The sequence below is a fragment of the Canis lupus genome, chromosome 29, assembly GCF_048164855.1.
Source record: "Canis lupus baileyi chromosome 29, mCanLup2.hap1, whole genome shotgun sequence".
In the NCBI taxonomy this organism is placed as follows: domain Eukaryota; kingdom Metazoa; phylum Chordata; class Mammalia; order Carnivora; family Canidae; genus Canis; species Canis lupus.
In genome coordinates, this window is record NC_132866.1 from 33,443,370 (window position 1) to 33,463,476 (window position 20,107).

General features: G+C 36.4%; 2 protein-coding genes across 12 annotated transcripts in view; one reads left to right on the forward strand and one right to left on the reverse strand.

The window, feature by feature from the left end:
* Positions 1-2,088, forward strand: part of LOC140621116 (protein FRA10AC1) — a 38,096-nt gene extending 36,008 nt beyond the window's left edge. For all 5 annotated transcript variants that reach the window (XM_072806013.1, XM_072806012.1, XM_072806014.1 and 2 more), the window contains one exon: positions 1,901-2,088. In XM_072806013.1, the coding sequence (XP_072662114.1) occupies positions 1,901-1,943 (43 nt within the window). In that variant the 3' untranslated portion in view covers positions 1,944-2,088. The remainder of the gene's footprint in view (positions 1-1,900) is intronic.
* A 3,622-nt stretch (positions 2,089-5,710) lies between these two features.
* Positions 5,711-20,107, reverse strand: part of PDE6C (phosphodiesterase 6C) — a 47,877-nt gene continuing 33,480 nt past the window's right edge. For 2 of the 7 annotated variants that reach the window (XM_072806010.1, XM_072806004.1), the window contains 8 exons: positions 19,881-19,968; positions 13,973-14,073; positions 11,961-12,083; positions 11,793-11,856; positions 9,358-9,432; positions 9,164-9,247; positions 8,632-8,788; positions 5,711-6,045 (listed from right to left, as the gene is read on the reverse strand). In XM_072806010.1, the coding sequence (XP_072662111.1) occupies positions 5,984-6,045; positions 8,632-8,788; positions 9,164-9,247; positions 9,358-9,432; positions 11,793-11,856; positions 11,961-12,083; positions 13,973-14,073; positions 19,881-19,968 (754 nt within the window). In that variant the 3' untranslated portion in view covers positions 5,711-5,983. The remainder of the gene's footprint in view (positions 6,046-8,631; positions 8,789-9,163; positions 9,248-9,357; positions 9,433-11,792; positions 11,857-11,960; positions 12,084-13,972; positions 14,074-19,880; positions 19,969-20,107) is intronic. The other 5 variants (XM_072806005.1, XM_072806007.1, XM_072806009.1 and 2 more) reach the window with 5 other exon arrangements.

Below are 20,107 nucleotides of genomic sequence, written 5' to 3' on the forward strand. Positions count from 1 at the left end.
AGCACTTGGTACAATACCTACAAATATAAGTTCTCAATAAATTTTAGTGCCATTTTTTAGTCTTTAGGCATATTGGTTCATAATGGAAAGACACCTGTTAAATCTATCATAATTCACTAATTTAAGCTGATTATGAAACATCTTGCTATTTATGATATGTTCTCAGTGTAATAGAATTCAGGTGTGTTTAATAATCTTTAAAGAAGATAACTTTTTCTGTGACCTTAACTTTTCTCCCCCTAGCCAAATAAAGAATTCCTAAATGTGTAATCATTATAGAACAGATTATAAAAAAGTTTTCACTGTAAATAAAATTCTGCTATTCTAATTAAACAGTGGACTAAACTTTTAATGGTATAACTTCCCATTAAGGAGCTTTGTCGTTGAAAATGACAGAACAGGACTTAAGATTAGCTCACCTTTTTAGGCAGTGATGATACTTGAGTAAATCCTAAGAAAACTCATAATCCAGCACTCTTTGTGACCTTACAAATACTTGACATTGATCAAGTACTAAACATCTAAACCTACACAGAAATTCAGTTAATTTCCTATATTTAAGTTCTTCAATTTTTAAAATTTTACTGCATTTTGCTTTCATATTGGGGAAGAAGGGACAATAACATGGGGAATACCAAATTGAAGATTATTCTTAAATCAACTTTATCTGATTCTGTAATTTTTTAAAAAATTTGAACATGGGTATAATGGCTTTATGCATTCACAGTTACTTGAAACCAGATAATGTAGTGCCATTATAGATCCTTCATCTAAAAACTTTTTCTAAAAAAATAAAAAATAATAAAAAAATAAAAACTTTTTCTGAAGAGATTGGTAGACTCAATTTGATTTTCCAGCATAATTCCCTATCCCAGAAGGAAGAAAACAATATACAACAATATACAAATATACAGCTGCGTGTATATACATTGAATCCTCACAGCACCTCTGTGAAGAAATATAATGTTCTCCATTGAATAAATAAGGAGACTGAGCCCAGAGAAGTTAAGTAACCTGCTCATCTAAGCCAATAAGTGACAGAGCTGGGACTTAAACACTCTCTGACTTGAAACCCTGTCGTATTTTCCTGTACCACTCTGGTTCCCAGCGCTAATATTTATTTCGTACTTGACACAGTTTTCGTAGTATTTTAACATATTATATAATACAATTTCATATCTCCTTTCAGAGTTTGACTCATTGTTTGAGACATGATATTTACTGCTACAAATATATTTACTATTCTCAGAGCAATAAAAACCTATAGCCTAAGCAGGTTTTCCCCATTCCTAGGAGTAAGACTTGTTTTTTTCCTGAAAATAGTTTTCTTTTTCATTCATTTCTTGATCAGACTATAGTTTGGAATGAGAATGAACAGATAAGTTACAAAGTCCACCAAAAAAGTAAAGAAAAGCAGTAACATTTCACAAAGAATATACTTTAAGGTAAAAATCTTAGGTAAAAAATACATTTAGGGAGGGAGCTTGGGTGGCTCGTAGTTGAGTATCTGCCTTTGGCTCAGGTCATGATCCCTGGGTCCTGGGATCTAGTCCTGCATTGGGCTTCCCGTGGAGAACCTGCTTCTTGCTCTGCCTATGTCTCTGCCTCTCTCTCTGTCTCTCATGAATAAATAAATAAAATCTTTGGAAAAAAAACATTTAGGGAGAGGTGACAACATGTAAAACATTTTAAATTTAATCAGTCTGAGTATAGTTATGATTATTCCAAAAACTAATTCTTAGTTTTGATTGGCTGTATCATGAAATGTATCAATATATATAAAAATCAGCAAATTATATTAAGTTAAAATATTTTATTTTCATTAATCACATATGTCACCCAGTAATTTTTTCTATAACTGTTGATTTTAATCAATATGTATACTTTTTCTTTTAAATAGAGAAGAAGAATTTGATGACTATTTTCAAGATTTATTTCTGTGAGATGGAAGAGAGAAGCCCACATTCCTTAATGTGAAAGTACACTTTGACACTTCGTTTTTTTTTTTGAAACTCTTCACAAAAAATTTATCTACAAGTTGCAGCTTGAGTGGTTTGTCTTCGGAAATAAAAATCCAACTACTTTCAAGATGTTGGCTGCTTTGGAAGTCTTTCAGTTCTGTTGGAGACATGTTTCCCCTCTCTTATGTATCTTTTCAATTGCTTATCCTACAACTGCTCCATTTATAGCTCGTAGAGGATGAAGCTAGCACACTGTACAGGGAGTCCATTGTTCCTGCAGTTTGTAGTTGTCTTTACTCATTCTTATTATCTTCCTTTGCCTAAATTAGTTTAAATTATTAGAATTATTGGTGTCTCGCAAAAATGATAAAATAGAGTATGTCTTCAACTTTTTTGCTTTCTTTTGATATATCGGCACCCCTCTTTCCCATTACCACCAGTTTCTAGCCTTACCTTTCTTTTGCTTCCTTCTCACCTATAGTATTTAAGGGAGTTTGTTATAATCAAATTTGACTTCCCAGCATGTGAGTAGTTTATTATAAAGTAAATTAATACCATGGGGTGGCAGGGCATGGCAAATGAGGTCCCAGAAGTCTTAAACAGTTATTAGGTTCACAAAAGTTGACTCTCCAACAGAGAGATTCTATAAGATAATTTAACTGAATAATAGTATTGCTAGAGCTTATCTCAGATACAGTCATAAAATATGGATATACTTATATGCCAGGATATATTATAAAATGTAACTTCTTAATTTGATGATCATACCCCTCAGAGTCAGTGGGTGTGCTAAGTACTCCTAGAATCTGTATGTGAGTTCGATGATTATGTGTATTTTTTGGAGGGAAAGAGTCCATAGATTTCATCAAATTTTTAAATGGATTTAATTTTTTAAAAAAGGTTTTAACCCATTTTTGTAAAGAATAAAGAGATGGATAGAGGAGAAAATGGACGATTTGGTGAAGAGAGAGGACCTATAGAAAGCAATCATAGCATTTCAACTATTTTGTTGAAGATAAACTATTTTAAATGGCATTTAAACATTGGAATGATTAGCATTAAATTGCAGGATAAGTAGTTTAGTGTTTTACTTTTAAATGGTTAGTATCAGAGATTTTCCTTTTATTAAATAGTTGTTATTCATTAATTCAAATATTCATCAGGCTTCTATTATATGTGAGATTGCTACAAAGGAACTCTCTAGGAAATAATTATGCAATCCTTTATAAACCATCAAAAAACAGTAAAATCAGTATTGGTTTATTAATATTGAACATTGTTTTTAAATCCCCTTATTTCTTAAACAAATTGTATTTTTTTTAAATCTCACTACTTATAGTGAATAAAAAGGAATCTTGGTTTCTGAGGAAAAAGTGTTGAAATGTCCAGCAGCAAACTGATAATCAGTATATATGTAGCTAAAACATTTTTATGATAAAAATATATTCATAGTTAGTGATCATCAGAAAATAAAATTCCTATAAAATTAAGTGATAACTAGAAAAACTAGGCTCTTAAAACAGATCCATGTATTTGGTATTGCAAGTATGGTTTATGGACATCAGGTTCATTAACAAATTTAGATCATTATATATAATCATAACAGTTGATTCATACATAATGGAAGTCATGTTTTTAAGAAGTATTTGAAAAGACCTCAAGATGAGTTTAAAGATTAATTCTCTGAGATACTTGTTTCACATTTGGCTGTAGTGCAGTCAGTAGTGTTCAGTGGGCCACTGGTTTGGGATATGAAGCTAATGCTTTCTTCTGCTTGCTCTTACTTAAGCAAAGTTCCTATTTTTGCAGACCTTCAGGGGTGGTGTATCTCTGGTCCTCAGTTTGCTTTCTAGTGAATGAGGAGGGGAAGTTGTTTGAGCTGATAATTTGGAGTCCAAAATCACACAAAAGCTAAAGGAAGAGGTTCTTTGGCAGTTTCTAAAATAATCCTAAAAGTGGACCTTCAAAATTATTTTAAGTGATGGAAAGAAGGTGTATGTGTATCACTTATTCAAGGTGATGACTTAATAGACAACACCCATTTGTGTCTATATATTGAATGAGTTTTTTCCCCTCTAAAAAATATTTTACTACCTTATGGGCACTCCTCATTTATACCTGTCTGTTATGACATTTATTCAAAATATTCATTCATATTCACTGAGAACCTACCTTGTACCAGGCACTACTCTCTAAGTGCCAGGATAGAGTCAGGAATAAAACAGACAAAAATAGGCAAACTGAAGGTTGCTGCAGGGGAGATGGATGGAGGGAATGGGGTAACTGGGTGATGGGCATTAAGGAGGGCATGTGATGTCATGAGCACTGGGTGTTATATAAGGCTAATGAATCACAGCCCTCTACCTCTGAAACTAATAATACATTATGTGTCAATTAGTTGAATTTAAATTAAAAAATCAACAATCCTTATCAGGACAAAAAAATAGACAAAAATTTTACTTCTCACAGATCTTACATACTAATGTGAAAATAGCAATCCTATGATTCTAAATCTTACTATTTTTACTTGTAAACATAAAATGAATGGTGACTTTATTCTTTCTTGACCGCTTCAAACTGAACAAATCTTCTGTATAACAAAACATTTGAAGTTCATAATTTGTCAGTCTGATTCATTAATATTTAGATGTCTTTGACAAGAAAATTTGTGGCAGAATCTATGGCATAATTATTATTATTTGGTCTATGATCATAGATTAAGTAAAAGAAGAAATCCTAAATTTCTCTGATGTCCAAATGTGCACCATTAAGTAGTAGTTGATTGTCCTTGATTTGACAAATCAATATTTAGAATGCCTGATAGATAGTTCTAGTAATCATTTTTAAAAAATAACCTCTGTTGAAGTTCCTCTAAACTGCATTTGATAATAAAATTCTTACATAATCAAATCACATGCTTCTTAATAATGCATAACATTTATTATCTGATTTAATTTACATTAGGATTATCCAGGGAATGCATTATATACTGATAATTCTTTCAATGAGAATAAAATATTTTAAAATATTCTTAGTTTTATGTAAAACAATTGCTTTCAGGCTTGGGGAGAGGGATGGGCGTAGGACATAGACATAGTTTAGAAACTGTCAAAAGCAGTATGGTCTTCACCCTTCTATTATCAAGGATAAAAAGTAGAGGAAAGAGATGATAAGCATTTCAGATGGAATAAAATTTGACATCCTGTTATTTGCTTTGTATATAGTGCTTACAGATGTTATAAATTATATACTGTATTTATCATTCTTAAGATGTGTTGATGAGAGATTTCTAGTTTAGGAAGGAATTTGAGGTATGAATCACAATTATTAATGTTACGGGCTGAATTGTGTCTCTCCACCCAAAATTCATGTGGAAATTTAACCCCCTAGTACCTCAGAATGTGACTATATTTGAAGATAGAATATTTAAAGAGGTAATTAGGGTAAAATGAGATCATGAATGGGCCCTAATCCATTATGACTGTGTCCTTATAAGAAGGGGAGGTTAGGACACTGACACACAAAAGGAAAGACCGCGAAGATACAGGGAGAAGATGGCCATCTACAAGGGGAGAGGCCTCATAGAAACCAACCCTGCTAACACCTTGATCTTGGACTTCTAGCCTCCAGAATTGTGAGAAAATAAATGTCTGTGCTTTAAACCACTCAGTCTGATATTTTGTTATGGTAGCCCTAGGAAATACTATTAATACTATTAATAAGAACCTTTGAAAAAAAGAATTGGTGACTAGTTTCAGGATTATATATTTTTAATTTAAAACAGATTGGCACCAAAAATGCACTTATTTTCATCTTCTAATTTCGTACTTTTGTGGAACGTTATTTTACCCTCAGGGTTTTCAGGCTAGCAATATATTTTCTTTTGGTGGTCACAAGGGTAGCCTATCTGGAGATACTCTTACTCAGTTGATGGTGTGCTGAATGAAGTTTGCTGAAGCTCTTTTGTTTCTTCTTTTTTTCTTCGAAAGTAGAAACAATATTTGAAATTTAGACCAGTTGGATTATAACATGAGACAGGTTTTGGACTTTTTGTCATCAACACCACCTCCTGAATCTTCTGTGGCTGGGAAAAAGGAGAAAAGCAGTAGTACTGGGAATCAGTGGACACACAGTGTTTTTATTCTAACACTCTCATGATGTTAGTATCAACTTTTACCTAGTTAATAGTTTTAGCTTAAAACAAGTACTACGTGTTTGACCATTTAAAAACTTGAATTCATGTTCAGAGTTGGTCCATTTAAAAAACAATCTTATAAATGATTAACCACTTAACATCTGTTTCTCAAGCAAACCACTGAATTGCACAGTCTGGAAATCTGACTTGTTGCTTTGTGCCAGGCATGAAGCTTGTTGCCTAAAGATACAAAATAATGTTCTTAGTTCACAGAGACTTCTCAGGGTAGAAGGAAGAAATTTCAGAAGTAATTTTCTATGCAAATAAAGACAGAAGATCTATATCCAATATACTGAATACTAGAAGAAAATGTCAGGAGCCACTTAACCTGATAGCCTGTTCATCATAAAATTGAGACAAGGATTAAATTTAATTGTACTAAGAAATACCTTTGCTTTTCACTTGCATCATAAAATTTACCACTTGTATTATGTTTTTGAAGTGCAAATCAGGTTACTGCTTTCCCTTCTAAATCCCCATGATGACTCCCCCCTTGCTCTTCTAGAGGACAAATCCCCAAGCAAGTCCTTTAAGGCAACACTATTCAGCAGCACTGCCTTACCAGCTTCATCTGGAACTCTTTGCCTGCTTGCTCTGTAGACTCGAGACACTAGTTCCTACATTCCTCTGTTGCGTCAGGCTTATTTCCACATCAAGGCTGTCATGCATATTCTAGTTTTGGCTTCCTCCCCAACCCCTCATCCTTTTCTTGCTTAGTCAAAGCCTCCTGTATTCAGAGTTCAGCATAAGCATCCTTCTTCAGGAAAGCCTTCCCTATGCTTCCTCTGATAGTTATAATCAATTGTTCATGATTATAGGTAGATAATCGATTGCTCATTTGTTGGTTTACTGTCTAGCTCCCCTACCAGGTGGTAAGCTCTGAGATAAGGACCCCAACTTTCCCCAGGCCCTGCCTAACAGGGCCTTGCACAGAATAGACACCCAAAAAATACATTGGTGAATGGATATGAAGAAGTCAAACTCCTACTTTTATTCTGTTGAAGGACATCCTTAACCTTTTAAGCAAAATACTTTTTCTCACCATGATTTTTTTTTAATACCAGTAAACAAAATAGAACTATCTAAAAGGAATGTGGTATGTTTTTGTTTTACGGAGCTCTTCCAGATAGAGATGATTTCTTGGTTAAACAATAAAAATTTCTTACAAAACCTTTTAAGTGCTGAACCCTCAAGACAAAATATTAAGTCATTGATGTGGGAAACAAAGGCAGAAGAAAAATTAATTTCCTTACTACCTACAGCCCATTGACAAGTTCTTGCAACAGGCAGAGTGACATTCCTCCAGGGAGTCAACCGCCTCCATGTTAATACTTTGCTAAGGGCAAAAGGCAACCTTAGCCCGACCTCGAGGATCCTGTAAGTCTAACTTTAACATATAAAGATTCCTTAGAAATCTCCTTTATCTCTACCTGCCAAGATACATGTTGGCAATTGTCCCCCAAGCATATGGTCCACCAATATACATATGACGGGTCTCATGACTCAGGTTTTATTAGACGGTAATAAATCACCTTTTCCCAACAATAGCTAGCCCCCTCAAGGTCCTGGAAACCTTGCTACCAAAATTCCTCAGAGACTTATGCTATCCCCAGCCCCCTCCCAACTTGAAAGTATATAATGGGCCACTCCTCATGAGTCCAGCTCTTTCTGCCCACAAGCCCTGTCACTGCACTTTATTAAAATCACCTTTTTATTTTTGCACCAAAGATGTCTCAAGAATCCTTTCTTGACCATCTGCTTCAAACCCTAACATCTTTTCCTACATCGTCATGACATTAGCATTCCCATTTGAAGATGACATTTCAGTCATCTGATAAACTCATCATTGATCTTAAACATCTTAACAATGGTTTTCTGAAGATAACTATGTTAAGCCCAACAGAGACCCCAGCAATAGAAGTTTCATCAGAAAAACAGCACTATATGGGGACATTTGAGGCACAGTCTTGGAATACCCGTCAAGTAACACCATTCATCTGGCCAGCTTTGCTTTCATGTGGGCCTTCCTTAAATCCGGAAGGGAGGCTGGAGGGAGATCTGCAAAATCTCATTAAGTAGAGAGGAATATTGAGCTCAGAGAGGTTAAGCAAGTTGCCCAAGTCTCATAGCTGATGTGTAATGTTAGGACTAAAATTGTTTTCTCACCTAACCGTGATCCAACTGGTTCTGGCTTTCATGTTTCTAAAATCTCATTATTCTACAGAGGTACTCTAGTCAGATACTAGTGTGGATGAGGAAGCCTAGCCCCAATTCCTACTTCAACTAGACCAGTCAATTCCTCCTGAAATTATTCATAAGATCTTGTTTTGGGGGTGGAGATATCTGAAAAGCACTAATCAATTTATTTGGAAAAGCAAATTTCCTGTTTGCATTTACTTATGGTTTTGTCATGTGAGATTAAGCTCAGCCTGACTCCTGTTACTTTACAAGGAGCAGAAACAGATTCCTTCTAACCTTTTGCAATCATGTTTCCTTCTTCCTGCTTTTTCACCTCCTCTTCAAGCACCTTCATCTTTGCATCATACTCATCAGCTAGGGATTTCCATTCTACTCTGTTGTTCTGAAGACCATTCAGCATTGGTGTGATTTCTTTATGAAACCGTGAGAACTCCTAGAGAGAATTTTAGGTCAGAAATGGTTTAAATCATATAGTTGATTTTCAGTACGTTTCATATGCAGAGAAGGAGCTGTAAGGAATTGTTACAGTGCTCAGAGCTGCTAGGATGAGTTTAACTTAGTGCCATGGAAACAGGGAGGACAGGTGCTGTTTTCCAAGTAAGTCTGGTCTGTACAATGTGCTCATGTCTGAGTTCTCCTAGTTTTTCTTCCACCTCTGAATGAGATTAGGGTAATTCCTCAAACTATTTTGGAGAATCAAGGTTATCACTCATGGCTTTTCATATCAGTGACTTGATTTTGGTAACAGTTTGAAAGAAAAATCCTCATCCTCAAATGATTATATATAATCATTTTTTTTTTAACTTACCTTATATACAAAAGTACAAACAAAATCAATAAATCCAACTTGAAGTTTAGGTAGTTCATCTCTTTTGTTTCTGTCCATCATAGGCTAGAAAGAGAAATAAATTCTTTAAGGATAGTTTTTTAAGACTCAGGAAAAGAGATGATTTGTATTGATAATTTGTAATTAATAGTGCATTTTTATGTCAAGGTCTTTACAATAGGCTGTTGTTGCAGCACAGTCCTCTCCAGATCTCCTTGTTCCCAAAATTCATTTGCAACCAAAAGTGCCACCTGCAAATAAGAATAGGATTTGGTTCATGAAAGTGACTTATTAATAGAGAATTTGTATTTTACCATTATGAGTGACATTTAGGGATACCGTTTATATTAATGCTTGAGGTGTTGTCACACCATATACTCTTTGGTTTTAGAAAGATGGTGTCTAGGTGGCTCAGTCAGTTAAGCCTCTGATTCTCGATTTTGGCCCAGGTCATGATTTCAGATTCATGGGATCAAGCCCCGTGTTGGGCTTCATGCTCAGTAGGGAGTCTGCTTGAGATTCTCTCTCTCTCTCTCTCTCTCTCTCTCTCCTTCCGCCCCTTCTTCTGTTCTCTCTCTCTCTCAAATAAATAAATCTTAAAAATAAATAAATAAAAATATATCACCTACAGATTATATCTAAATGGGAAAGGGAAATTTCTCTTGCCACTTCAGCATTCTAGGCCCATTCTGGGAGTACCTATCTCCTATTTGTATTGCCACGACCTCTCAACAATGAAAAGGGGAGATGGGAGGATGTTTAATTCTGTTACATTTTGCTTCAAGCTCTGAAGCTTCCCACACATCCTCCTCTTGTGCTGCTTATCTGTTAGCGTCTAGCATATTACCTTCATGCACACACACATGCACACAGATTAGATTAGAACACAGCTTTACTTGATTATAGTGTAAGGATATTTGAAGGTAAATTTATATAGCTTTAAAAAACCCAGTATCTATCAAATTTACTGAACACCCACTAACTGCCTTATACTGGCATGAAGCAGGCTTGCCAGGAAGAATAAGATGTGATTTTTTTCCTTTAAGATGCTTCCAGTCTAGTAGAGATGGTTATATAAACTATGTGGATAAAGTGCTAGAACAGTAGTAGAATGAAGTGAGGTGGATCAAGGAGCTTGTGAAAAAGGAGCTTGCATTTATGTTGTATCAAGGATGAATAGTAGTTTTTCAGATAAAGAGGAGGGGGAGACTACCTGCAGAGATAAAATTGAATGTCCAGAGCTTGGAATGTGAAGTGGTGAATAGGAGAGTGACAGGAAATAATCTGGTGAGTGTGCATTAAGAACAGGTAGTGACGGGCCATGTAAGCTTTGCTAGGAAGTTTGATTCTCTAGACCAGGGATTCTTATTCCTGCAGTCCTACTGTTCTAAAGTGCGCTAGCAGGCCAAACAGGTAGGGGTCAAGAGAGATAATAAGCTAAAGTAACTTTGCTTTTTTCTTTTATATAAAGTGATCTTTGTATACAACTCTTTGTGGAGGATGGACCTTACTTCTTTTTTTAAAAGAAAGCTTGAAAACCTCTGGCTGTGGGGAGTTTAGAAGGCTTTTAAGCAGAGGAGTGGCTGGGCAAAGCTCTATTTATAAACAATCCCAGCAGCAGCTCAGAGGAGGGCTGGGTAGCTAAGGATGAGGGAGGATCACTTAGGAGGATGCCTGCCACCCTAGTGCTGATGAAGAAGGGTGGGAGTCTGACCTGAGGCTATAACAAGTGTGACGACAGGAATGGGGAGATGAACTTCATGCAAAGCCCCGGGTTTCCTGCCTGGGCAATTGTGCAGATAAAGAATAAAGGAGGAAGAATAGGCATATCAGGGTGGAAAGAGCACAAGCGTTTGGTTTGAAATTTGATGGTTCCAATTATTCCATCTTTCCAAATACAACCCACAGTTATAGTTGAACCCAGTGAATTCTGGCTCTTTTCTAAGTTGGGTTTTTCCTAGAATTCACTGAGGAAAAAAGAGAAGCTTCTTTCATCCAGTTAGCAAGAAATCAAGTAGCAAACTAGTAGCTCCTGACTCTCACTCCCCAAGGCAAAGAATTAGAGAAGACACCTGTAAACATGAACTTACTATAGACAGTGTCTTTTAATGATTGACAGCAGGGTTGTGGGAGCAAAACCACCCTTGATAGAGGAAAGCACTAATGATTCATCTTTGTTTTATGCTGATTTATCTTCTAATAATTTTATATAAACTTTTTGCAGCATATTCAATGGTAAATAATTCCTTGCAGAAAGCATTTTCTTTCTAAGGTCCCTTCTCTTTGCCTTGTTCTGGGGCCTAACCAAATGACCTATTGTCTTACTGACATTTGTGAGCTCTTGAAAGCCATTTGCCTTTCTTCATTAGCAGAAATCCAACAGGGAACATTTTATTTTTGTCTTAACTTCTCAAGTTTCTTTTTTCTTTTTAAATTATAAATTCATTGTTTGTTCTACAATAATGAAAGATAATTGCTTACAAAATATATAGTCACATAATTGCTAGCTATAACAAAATTCCGAGATTGCCAGAATCTTCATGTTTGCTCTTATATGGGACCTAGATAGTACCTGTGCATATGACAGAAAAGGAAACATAACTGTACTTGCCTGACTTTGTACCTCCCAGGGTTTGGTTATAGCTGACAAGTCACATGCAGTCATCATCATTGCCCTTGGGAGAAAACAACAATTGTTAAGAAGAAAGATACACAAAATAAGGAGTATTTTGGTGGGGTTTTTTTTTTCCAAAAGAGGAATAAAATTCTGACTACTTACATGATAACCTCTTTTTTGGTTGGATCAATGGTTACATATTTGATGGCCTCTTCTTCAGTTTCCATTTTTTCACAAGCATCAACAATTTTTTGAAACATAGTTCTCTTCCTAAAAAAGATATGGCTGTGCAACAGTTTAAGCATATAAGACCAGAGATAAAAAGTATCTTTAATATGTGCTTTTCAGATTTCATGTTCCCACTTTGCATCAGATATCCACATAGTGGATCTAAGGGGTCAGGGGATAAGAGAATAGGGAGTGGCTGTTAAACTTGGTATAGAAAGGATTTAAGACAGAAAAAGCACAAGCCACAAAAGGAAAAAAAAATCCCTAAGTTTGAATACATCGAAACTAAAAATAACATGTGACAAAGGAGATCATAACATAAACATAAAGGCCACAGGCTGTGATGAGATATAATGCATAAAACCAGCAAAGAATTAGAACCTAAAATACATGAGATGCTCAACCTCACTGGCAAAAAAGAAAATACAAATTTGAACATCAATAAGATACCATCTCACACTCAACAAGATAAACAAGTGTCCCCAGGTAAAGGGTAGTCCAGATGTGGGATAATAGGAACTCCTGCACACCGCTGGTGGGAATTTAAGTTGGGGAAACTACTCAGGAGTGCGGTTTTGCAATGTAGTATAAGACTGAAGATTTGCAAGTCCTAAAGCAATCCCATGTCTAACCATGTATGTTAGAGAAACTCTCACATGCATACAAGGATATACAATACAACATTGTCAACGAAAATGAAAAGTTGGAAACGATCTAAATGTCCATTCATAGAAGAATCATTCATTATGAATTCATTATGGCATATTCATACAGTTGAATATACAGTTAATAAAACTAATGAACTGGATCTTCATTTACCACCAAAGTAAATCTTTAAAACCTAATGTTACATGAAAAAGTAAGTTGCAGAAAAATATGTACAGTATGATACTATTTATGGAAAATTTGAAAACACATTTAACAACATAAAAACATGGATGGAAAGAACAAGTATATATCAACATCAGAATAATGGTATCTGGGGCAGCCCAGGTGGCTCAGTGGTTTAGTGCCGCCTTTAGCCCAGGGCCTGATCCTGGAGACTCGGGATCGAGTCCCATGTCAGGCTCCCTGCATGGAGCCTGCTTCTCCCTCTGCCTGTGTCTCTGCCTCTCTCTCTCTCTCTCTCTCTCTCTGTGTGTGTATCTCTCATGAATAAATAAAATCTTTAAAAAAAAAAAAAGAATGGTATCTGTGAGGGAGAAGGGAGGGTCTTTTCTTGGAGTGTGATGGGATGCCTCAATTGCATTACTTTTTTTCCATTAAAAAAAAATGATCTCAGATGGGTGTGGCAAAATCTTAGCATTTGTTGAATCTGGGTTACGGATATTTGGGTATTGATACTACAATCTAAGTCATTAAATAGCTGGATATTATAACTAATTCACCTTGTTCTAATCCATTTTCACCAAGAACTTTATAATTCACTGACAAGAAAATGGGCAAAAGCTTGGAGTATCTGGTTTCTTTGATTATTCTTATTATTATAAATAGGCTAGTGCTCTGCTGTATGTAACTCAGAATTATGTGAGTTTGGTTAATATGCATCAGTATCACCAAGATTTTTTAGCTTCCAGACTCCAGCAGAATCAAATGTCTGCTCCTGCAACTCTAAATACCAGACTCTGAACCATGATGAATCCACCACAACAAAAATCACCTCATAAGGCTGTGTGGCATCACTCCTCTGACAATCTACCAACCTTGCTGTACATTCTTCAATTCAAACTTCTTCAGGTAACCAACTAATTGACGTTAGGGGGTTAGTTTTCTAAAATATATTTTCAGATGCCTAGTAAACTATCAGATACCTTGAGGGTATTCTACTGATAATCCAAAAGTAAAGTGGATAAATGTATGTGTGAAGAAATGCCTTTTAACCGGAATGCAATGGGTCTTTTATGTAAGGCAGAAGCACACAGAATATAAGGGAATTCTGTACTTACTTGAAATATAAAGCCAGGTCAGTTGCTATTATTGCAACTTCAAACAAATGAATGACTGTTTCAAACTGGCGTTTATTTAGGTTCTGGAAGATATTTAAACTCTGTAAGATAAAAATTCACATAAATGGGACTATTTTTAAAAAGTCACAATGAAGCGCAATCATTAATTTGCCTTTGATTCAACAAACAAACCAAATCATGCTTAAGGAAATAAAGATAATTAGCATAAAAGAAAAACTAGGTCTTTCAGTCACCTTTTTCATTTCAGCTTTCTCTCTTGAATTAAGTTACCCCTCTACTATACTTTGAGTAAGGTAATTTAAACTATAAAAATAGTATTAGCAGGGACACCTCAGTGGCTCAGTGGTTTAGCGTCGCCTTCAGCCCAGGGTGTGATCCTGGAGACCCGGGATCGAGTCCCGCAATGGGCTCCCTGCATGGAGCCTGCTTCTCCCTCTGCCTGTGTCTTTGCCTCTCTCTCTCTCTCTCTCTCTCTCTCTCTCTCTATGTCTCTCATGAATAAATAAATTTTAAAAAAATTAAAAAAAATAGTATTAGCAGACATTCATGTAAACAGTGTATAAGTTTGGGGAGTAAATAAAAGTGTTTTCTCTAGGATCATTTATAAATATAACAATAGATTTAAAATTTGCTTGTATTAATTAAGGAGCTTTAATAAAGAATATCTGGTACATCCAATTATTAGATATACTAATTATACACCTGATAATTTTATTTTTTAATTTTTTTAAGATTGTATTTATTTATTCATGAGAGAGAGAGAGAGGCAGAGACACAGGCAGAGGGAGAAGCAGGCTCCATGCACCGGGAGCCCGACATGGGATTCGATACCGGGTCTCCAGGATCGCGCCCTGGGCCAAAGGCAGGCGCTAAACCACTGTGCCACCCAGGGATACCACAAACAGGTATTCTTAAGCATGTACTTAGATTAGCCTCTCTTGGAAAAATTTGACAAAAATCTAGCCAATCAAGATCATCACATCAATCAAGACATGAGTCAATAAAACACACAGGAATGGAGAAGCCATCTTAGAAGGATTGATTGTAAGTATTGAGCCCATTTAAAAGTAGAAGAATAAACAATTGTGTTGGAGCTAGAGAGTATTATTCTAAGCGCAATATGTCAAAGAAAAATACCATATGATCTCACTCATATGTGAAATTTAAGAAGCAAAACAAACGACTGTGGGGGGAAAAAGAAGCAAACCAAGAAACACTCTTAACTACAGGGAGCAAAGTGATGGCTCCTGGAGGTGCAAGGGGTGGGGGCATGGGGGAAGTAGGGGATGGGGAATGCACTTGTCCTAATGAGCACCCGAGTTGTATGTAAGTGTTGAATCACTAAATTATACATCTGAGCTGAATATTTTGCTGTTTGTGAACTAACTGGAATTTAAATAAAAACTTTTTAAAAAAGGATAAATAATTGTGGAAATTATTGAGCAACGTGTAAATTTCATAAATACCGATAAAAAATACCAATGATAATAAACACCTTACAAAACAGAGGCAAAGATGTGGAAGGAGTAGAAGTATTTTAATTGCTTAACGTTTCATAGCAGTGAGTTAATAGAATGCTGTTAACACATATTGTCTAAAAATATCAAACATCTAAATGCTGAGCTATAGTTTTTCACAATTTTTCACAGTCATTTGTTCATTTTAGATGACTCTAAGAGTTAGTATCTCAATAAATGAAATCTTGCCATTTGCAACGATGTGGAGGGAAATAGAAGGTATTATGCTAGGTGAAATCAATCAATCAGAGAAACACAATTATGATCTCACTCATGTGTGGAATTTAAGAAACAAAACAGAGGATCCGGGCAGCCCCAGTGGCACAGCAGTTTAGCACCGCCTAGGCCCTGGATCAAGTTCCACGTCAGGCTCTCTGCATGGAGCCTGCTTCTCCCTCTGCCTGTGTCTCTGCCTCTCTTTCTCTCTCTGCATCTCTATGAATAAATAAATAAAATCTTTAAGAAAAAAAAAAAAGGGATCCCTGGGTGGATCAGCGGTTTAGCGCCTGCCTTCGGCCCAGGGTGCGATCCTGGAGTCCCAGGATCGAGTCCCGCGTCCGGCTCCCGGCATGGAGCTTGCTTCTCCTTCCTCCTGTGTCTCTGCCTCTCTCTCTCTCTCTCTCTCTGTCTCTCATAAATAAATAAATCTTAAAAAAAGAAAAAAAAAAAACAACAACAACAGAGGATCCTAGGGGAAGAGAGGGAAAAATAAAACAAGATGAAATCCGAGAGGGAGACAAACCATAAGAGGCTCTTAATCTTAGAAAACAAACTAAGGGTCGAATGGAGAGAAGGGGGTGGAGAGAGTGGGGTAACTGGGTGATGGACATTAAGGAGGGCATGTGATGTGATGATCACTGGGTGTTATATAAGACTGATGAATCACTGACCTCTACCTCTGAAACTAACAATACATTATTTGTTAATTTATTGAATTTAGATAAAAAGTTTTAAAAAGAGCTAGTATCTCTTGTTTAAAGACACAGTGTCTAAAGTTCTGCAATTATTTCTAGTTCCAAAATGTTTCTTCCATTGAATTCAAACAGAATTACATAAAGATAAATGGAAAACTAGTCAACAATGAAAAGGAATGAATCACTGATATATACAATGCAGACACATCTCAAAATTATTGCTTTGTGTGAAAGAAGCCAGCACAAAAGAGTACTTGTATAATTGCATTTATATAAAATCTACAAAAATCTAAACTAATTTATAGTGACTAAAAGCATTTCAATGGTTGTTTAGGGCTGGGAGCAGAGAGATGAATGCACTGCAAAGGCACATGAAGAATGGTTTGGGGGGATTAAAAATGTTCTATATCTTGATTGTGGTGGTGGTTTCCTAGGTGTAAAAATTGTATAAACTTATAGAATTGTACACATTGAAGGGATGCAGTTTATTGTACACATATTATACTTCAATAAAGCTGATTTTAAAAACATGAACTCTGACTTAAAAAGCTTGGATAGTATGATCCTATTTTTCTAAAATTGTTCCTATCCCACCTGTCTAGTCATAGGGTGGCTGCAAAGAAGTTCATCAGGTGTTAGTGAAGTAGCTATTTTTGAGTGATAGGATTTGAAATAATTTTGTAAATTTGTTTTTGAAATTTTCCCTATGGTTGAGTTTTTATATTGGCAAGTATAATTTTTACAACCACTATGAAGTCATTAATTTTAAAAACATGTACATTTGTAATATTCCATTTGTTTTCCTGAGGATTGTGCTGAAAACCTGAGGTGGGTGGGACAGGTGTGCCAGAGTGAGAGAGGAGGCCTATTTCCCAGCTCATTTCAGCAGAACCCCCACCTGCTCAGCTGGTTTCACTAATCCGCAGCGAGGGTCTCTGTTATCTCCTACTATAAAAATGGCAGTAAACATATAAATTCCCAAAATAGGCAGGAATGACTCCAGTTCATCCTGGGTAGGGCTTTCAGGTGAGGTAAGGCAGGAGAAAGTACAGGCTGTTCTAGTGTTCTGCATGGTACTGGTGACACCCTACAAAGAGATTGCTAACGTGTTTATGGCTGCTGTGACCATTTCATTGCTTCTTCACTCATTTGTATAAGATGGGGTTGGTGTGGTAAAGCATACATAGAATTATCATGAATTCTATAAAGCAGTGTTTTGAACGGTAACAGGGTTAAGCTTGAGCAGTATATTTTGTTGTTTCTACAATACTATTATGACATTAAAATTTATACTCTTACAAATTTGACTAGCCAGTTTTCCACCTGTTCACTCAGGTGAAAGAGTGAACTTCTGTATGGTTACATGTAGTTCTTAATTCTCAGAACGGTGGATCCCACTCTACTAGGATACAAGGACACTTTAATTCAAAGCCTCATGGTAAACAAAATGTCTGAGTAATGACCACAAAATGTCAAGATTATTATATAAATCATGAGGATTTCCCTTACTGAAATGCTTTTAATGCAAATATTTTCTTTATACAAAAAAGTAAATAAAAGAACAACATTGTCTCCCAAAAGTGTACAAAGAACATCTGAAGGCTGAAAATTTCATTTTTTTAAGCGTTCCATTTCCCTGCTCATAAAAAACTCTGTGATTATATTGCTTAGCGACTCTATTTACAGGCTTTGAAAGTCTTCAATTAGTAGGTTGCCCCCCCACCCCCATCATGTTAAGCATTTAAACACTTGGTTGAAGTTCTTAAAATATATTTTGCTTTAGTAGGTATATATAAAATTAAATAATAAATTATATTCAATAGTACCTGCTTAGGATGTCACATAATCAGTGACACTACTGATTATGTAAGTAGAGAAAATTCTTACTCAAAAATATAAGATTGTCCCAACAAAGACTCATAACAAATTAGTAATAACAGTTTACTCTTATCTTCCTGAATTACTTTCAACTCCACTCCTTTTAATTGTCATAGAACAAATAATATCATTATTTTTATGTTATAAACCCATAGACGTTCTGGCTGTACACCAGAATTATCATTCTTAACAAAAATACAAATTCCTGGGCCAGAATCCCAGAAAGCCCCATCAATAAGTGCAAAATGAAGCCCGGGATCTGTTTTTAACAGCCTGTGCACCCTAGGCCCGCAAATTCTAATGCACTTGGTCGTGGCATCAATCACGGTCTATTAAAAACACTCAAATGGGGGATCCCTGGGTGGCGCAGCGGTTTGGTGCCTGCCTTTGGCCCAGGGCACGATCCTGGAGACCCGGGATCGAATCCCACGTCGGGCTCCCGGTGCATGGAGCCTGCTTCTCCCTCTGCCTGTGTCTCTGCTCTGCCTCTCTCTCTCTCTCTCTGTGACTATTATAAATTTAAAAAGTTAAAAATAAATAAATAAAAACACTCAAGTGTTGTTTTTCTCTTTTTCCATATTTCTGCCTGGTCACTCTGCCTTACTTTCCCCTCTTGGCTTTACATTACTTGGGAGAATTTAGTGTTATCTCTAGACTTAGACATATTTCCGTATGTTCCTTCCTTAAGCCTTTTATAAAAGATTGTTACAGAAGCTGAGAAAAGCTCCACTCCCCAGAGGGCTTATTTCTCCAACTGAGCACGTGTGATTCTAAACAAGCTCTCTGCTATGACAAAAGTGTTTCCCTCCATCCAATAATGACTCATTTTAATCAGTTTTGGTTTGGAATTTTCTCAAGATATTTTTTTTAAGTATAACTGAATTATGTATCCACAACTTTTCCACAAGCTCTATACCCCTGAAATAAAACTGATAAAAGACAGAAGAATGACGGCCTCCTGTGGAATGTTCGTAGTACATGACATGGCCAAATCAAAGTGAATTCAAGACCGAGCTCAAGCCACTTCCTGCACAAAGCCCTCCCTGATCCCACCTCTCTGCTCCCCTATGCCATGTGCACTCCTGAACGTGGCATCTCCTTCTAGAAACTTAGAGCATTGCCAGTGCATCTCTGATGGCAGCTATTTCTGTCTTATATCTTGATTTCACGCTTCCCTCCACTACCAAAGCTTGACTTCCTCAAAGATACAGACAAAGCCTCACAGTGCATGCCCCGCGAGTAAGAAAATCATTGGCTATGTACCCTCCTCTCTCCTCTCCATTTATATATACCTGAGGATGCGCAGAGCCCTCTCACATCCACCATAAGCTTTTTCTTTTTTCTCCATGGACTCACAGAGATTTTGTGACTTTCCATGACTCTTTCTATCTCACCAACTTCCAACCTGGCTGTTCAAAACTGTAGTAAAATAGCCATTTCTAGCAATTGATTTCAATAAGGGTATGGACTGCCAACTCTTTGAGCCATTACTCAAGGCCATCCTCTTTCTAAGCATTTCCTGTGGGTTGGTGCTTTGATCCAGAGCCTCTGAGCTGCCCTGGAGAAAAGCTCATGTACCTCATCTTGCAGTAGAGTCTTACTGTACTCCAAGTGGTGCCTCTCCAAAATGGAAGATCCATGAAGCTTTGCTAATGGAGACGTGGATCTAGGAGGAAGAGGATATGCCATAATTTTAGCTGCTTAAAGATTACCCATGAGTCCATACAGTATAGAGTCTTTATTCTCTGAGGATGTTTTCCATTTCTTCCTTCTCCCTCTCCTCTAATGCCTGTGAAATGTTGAAA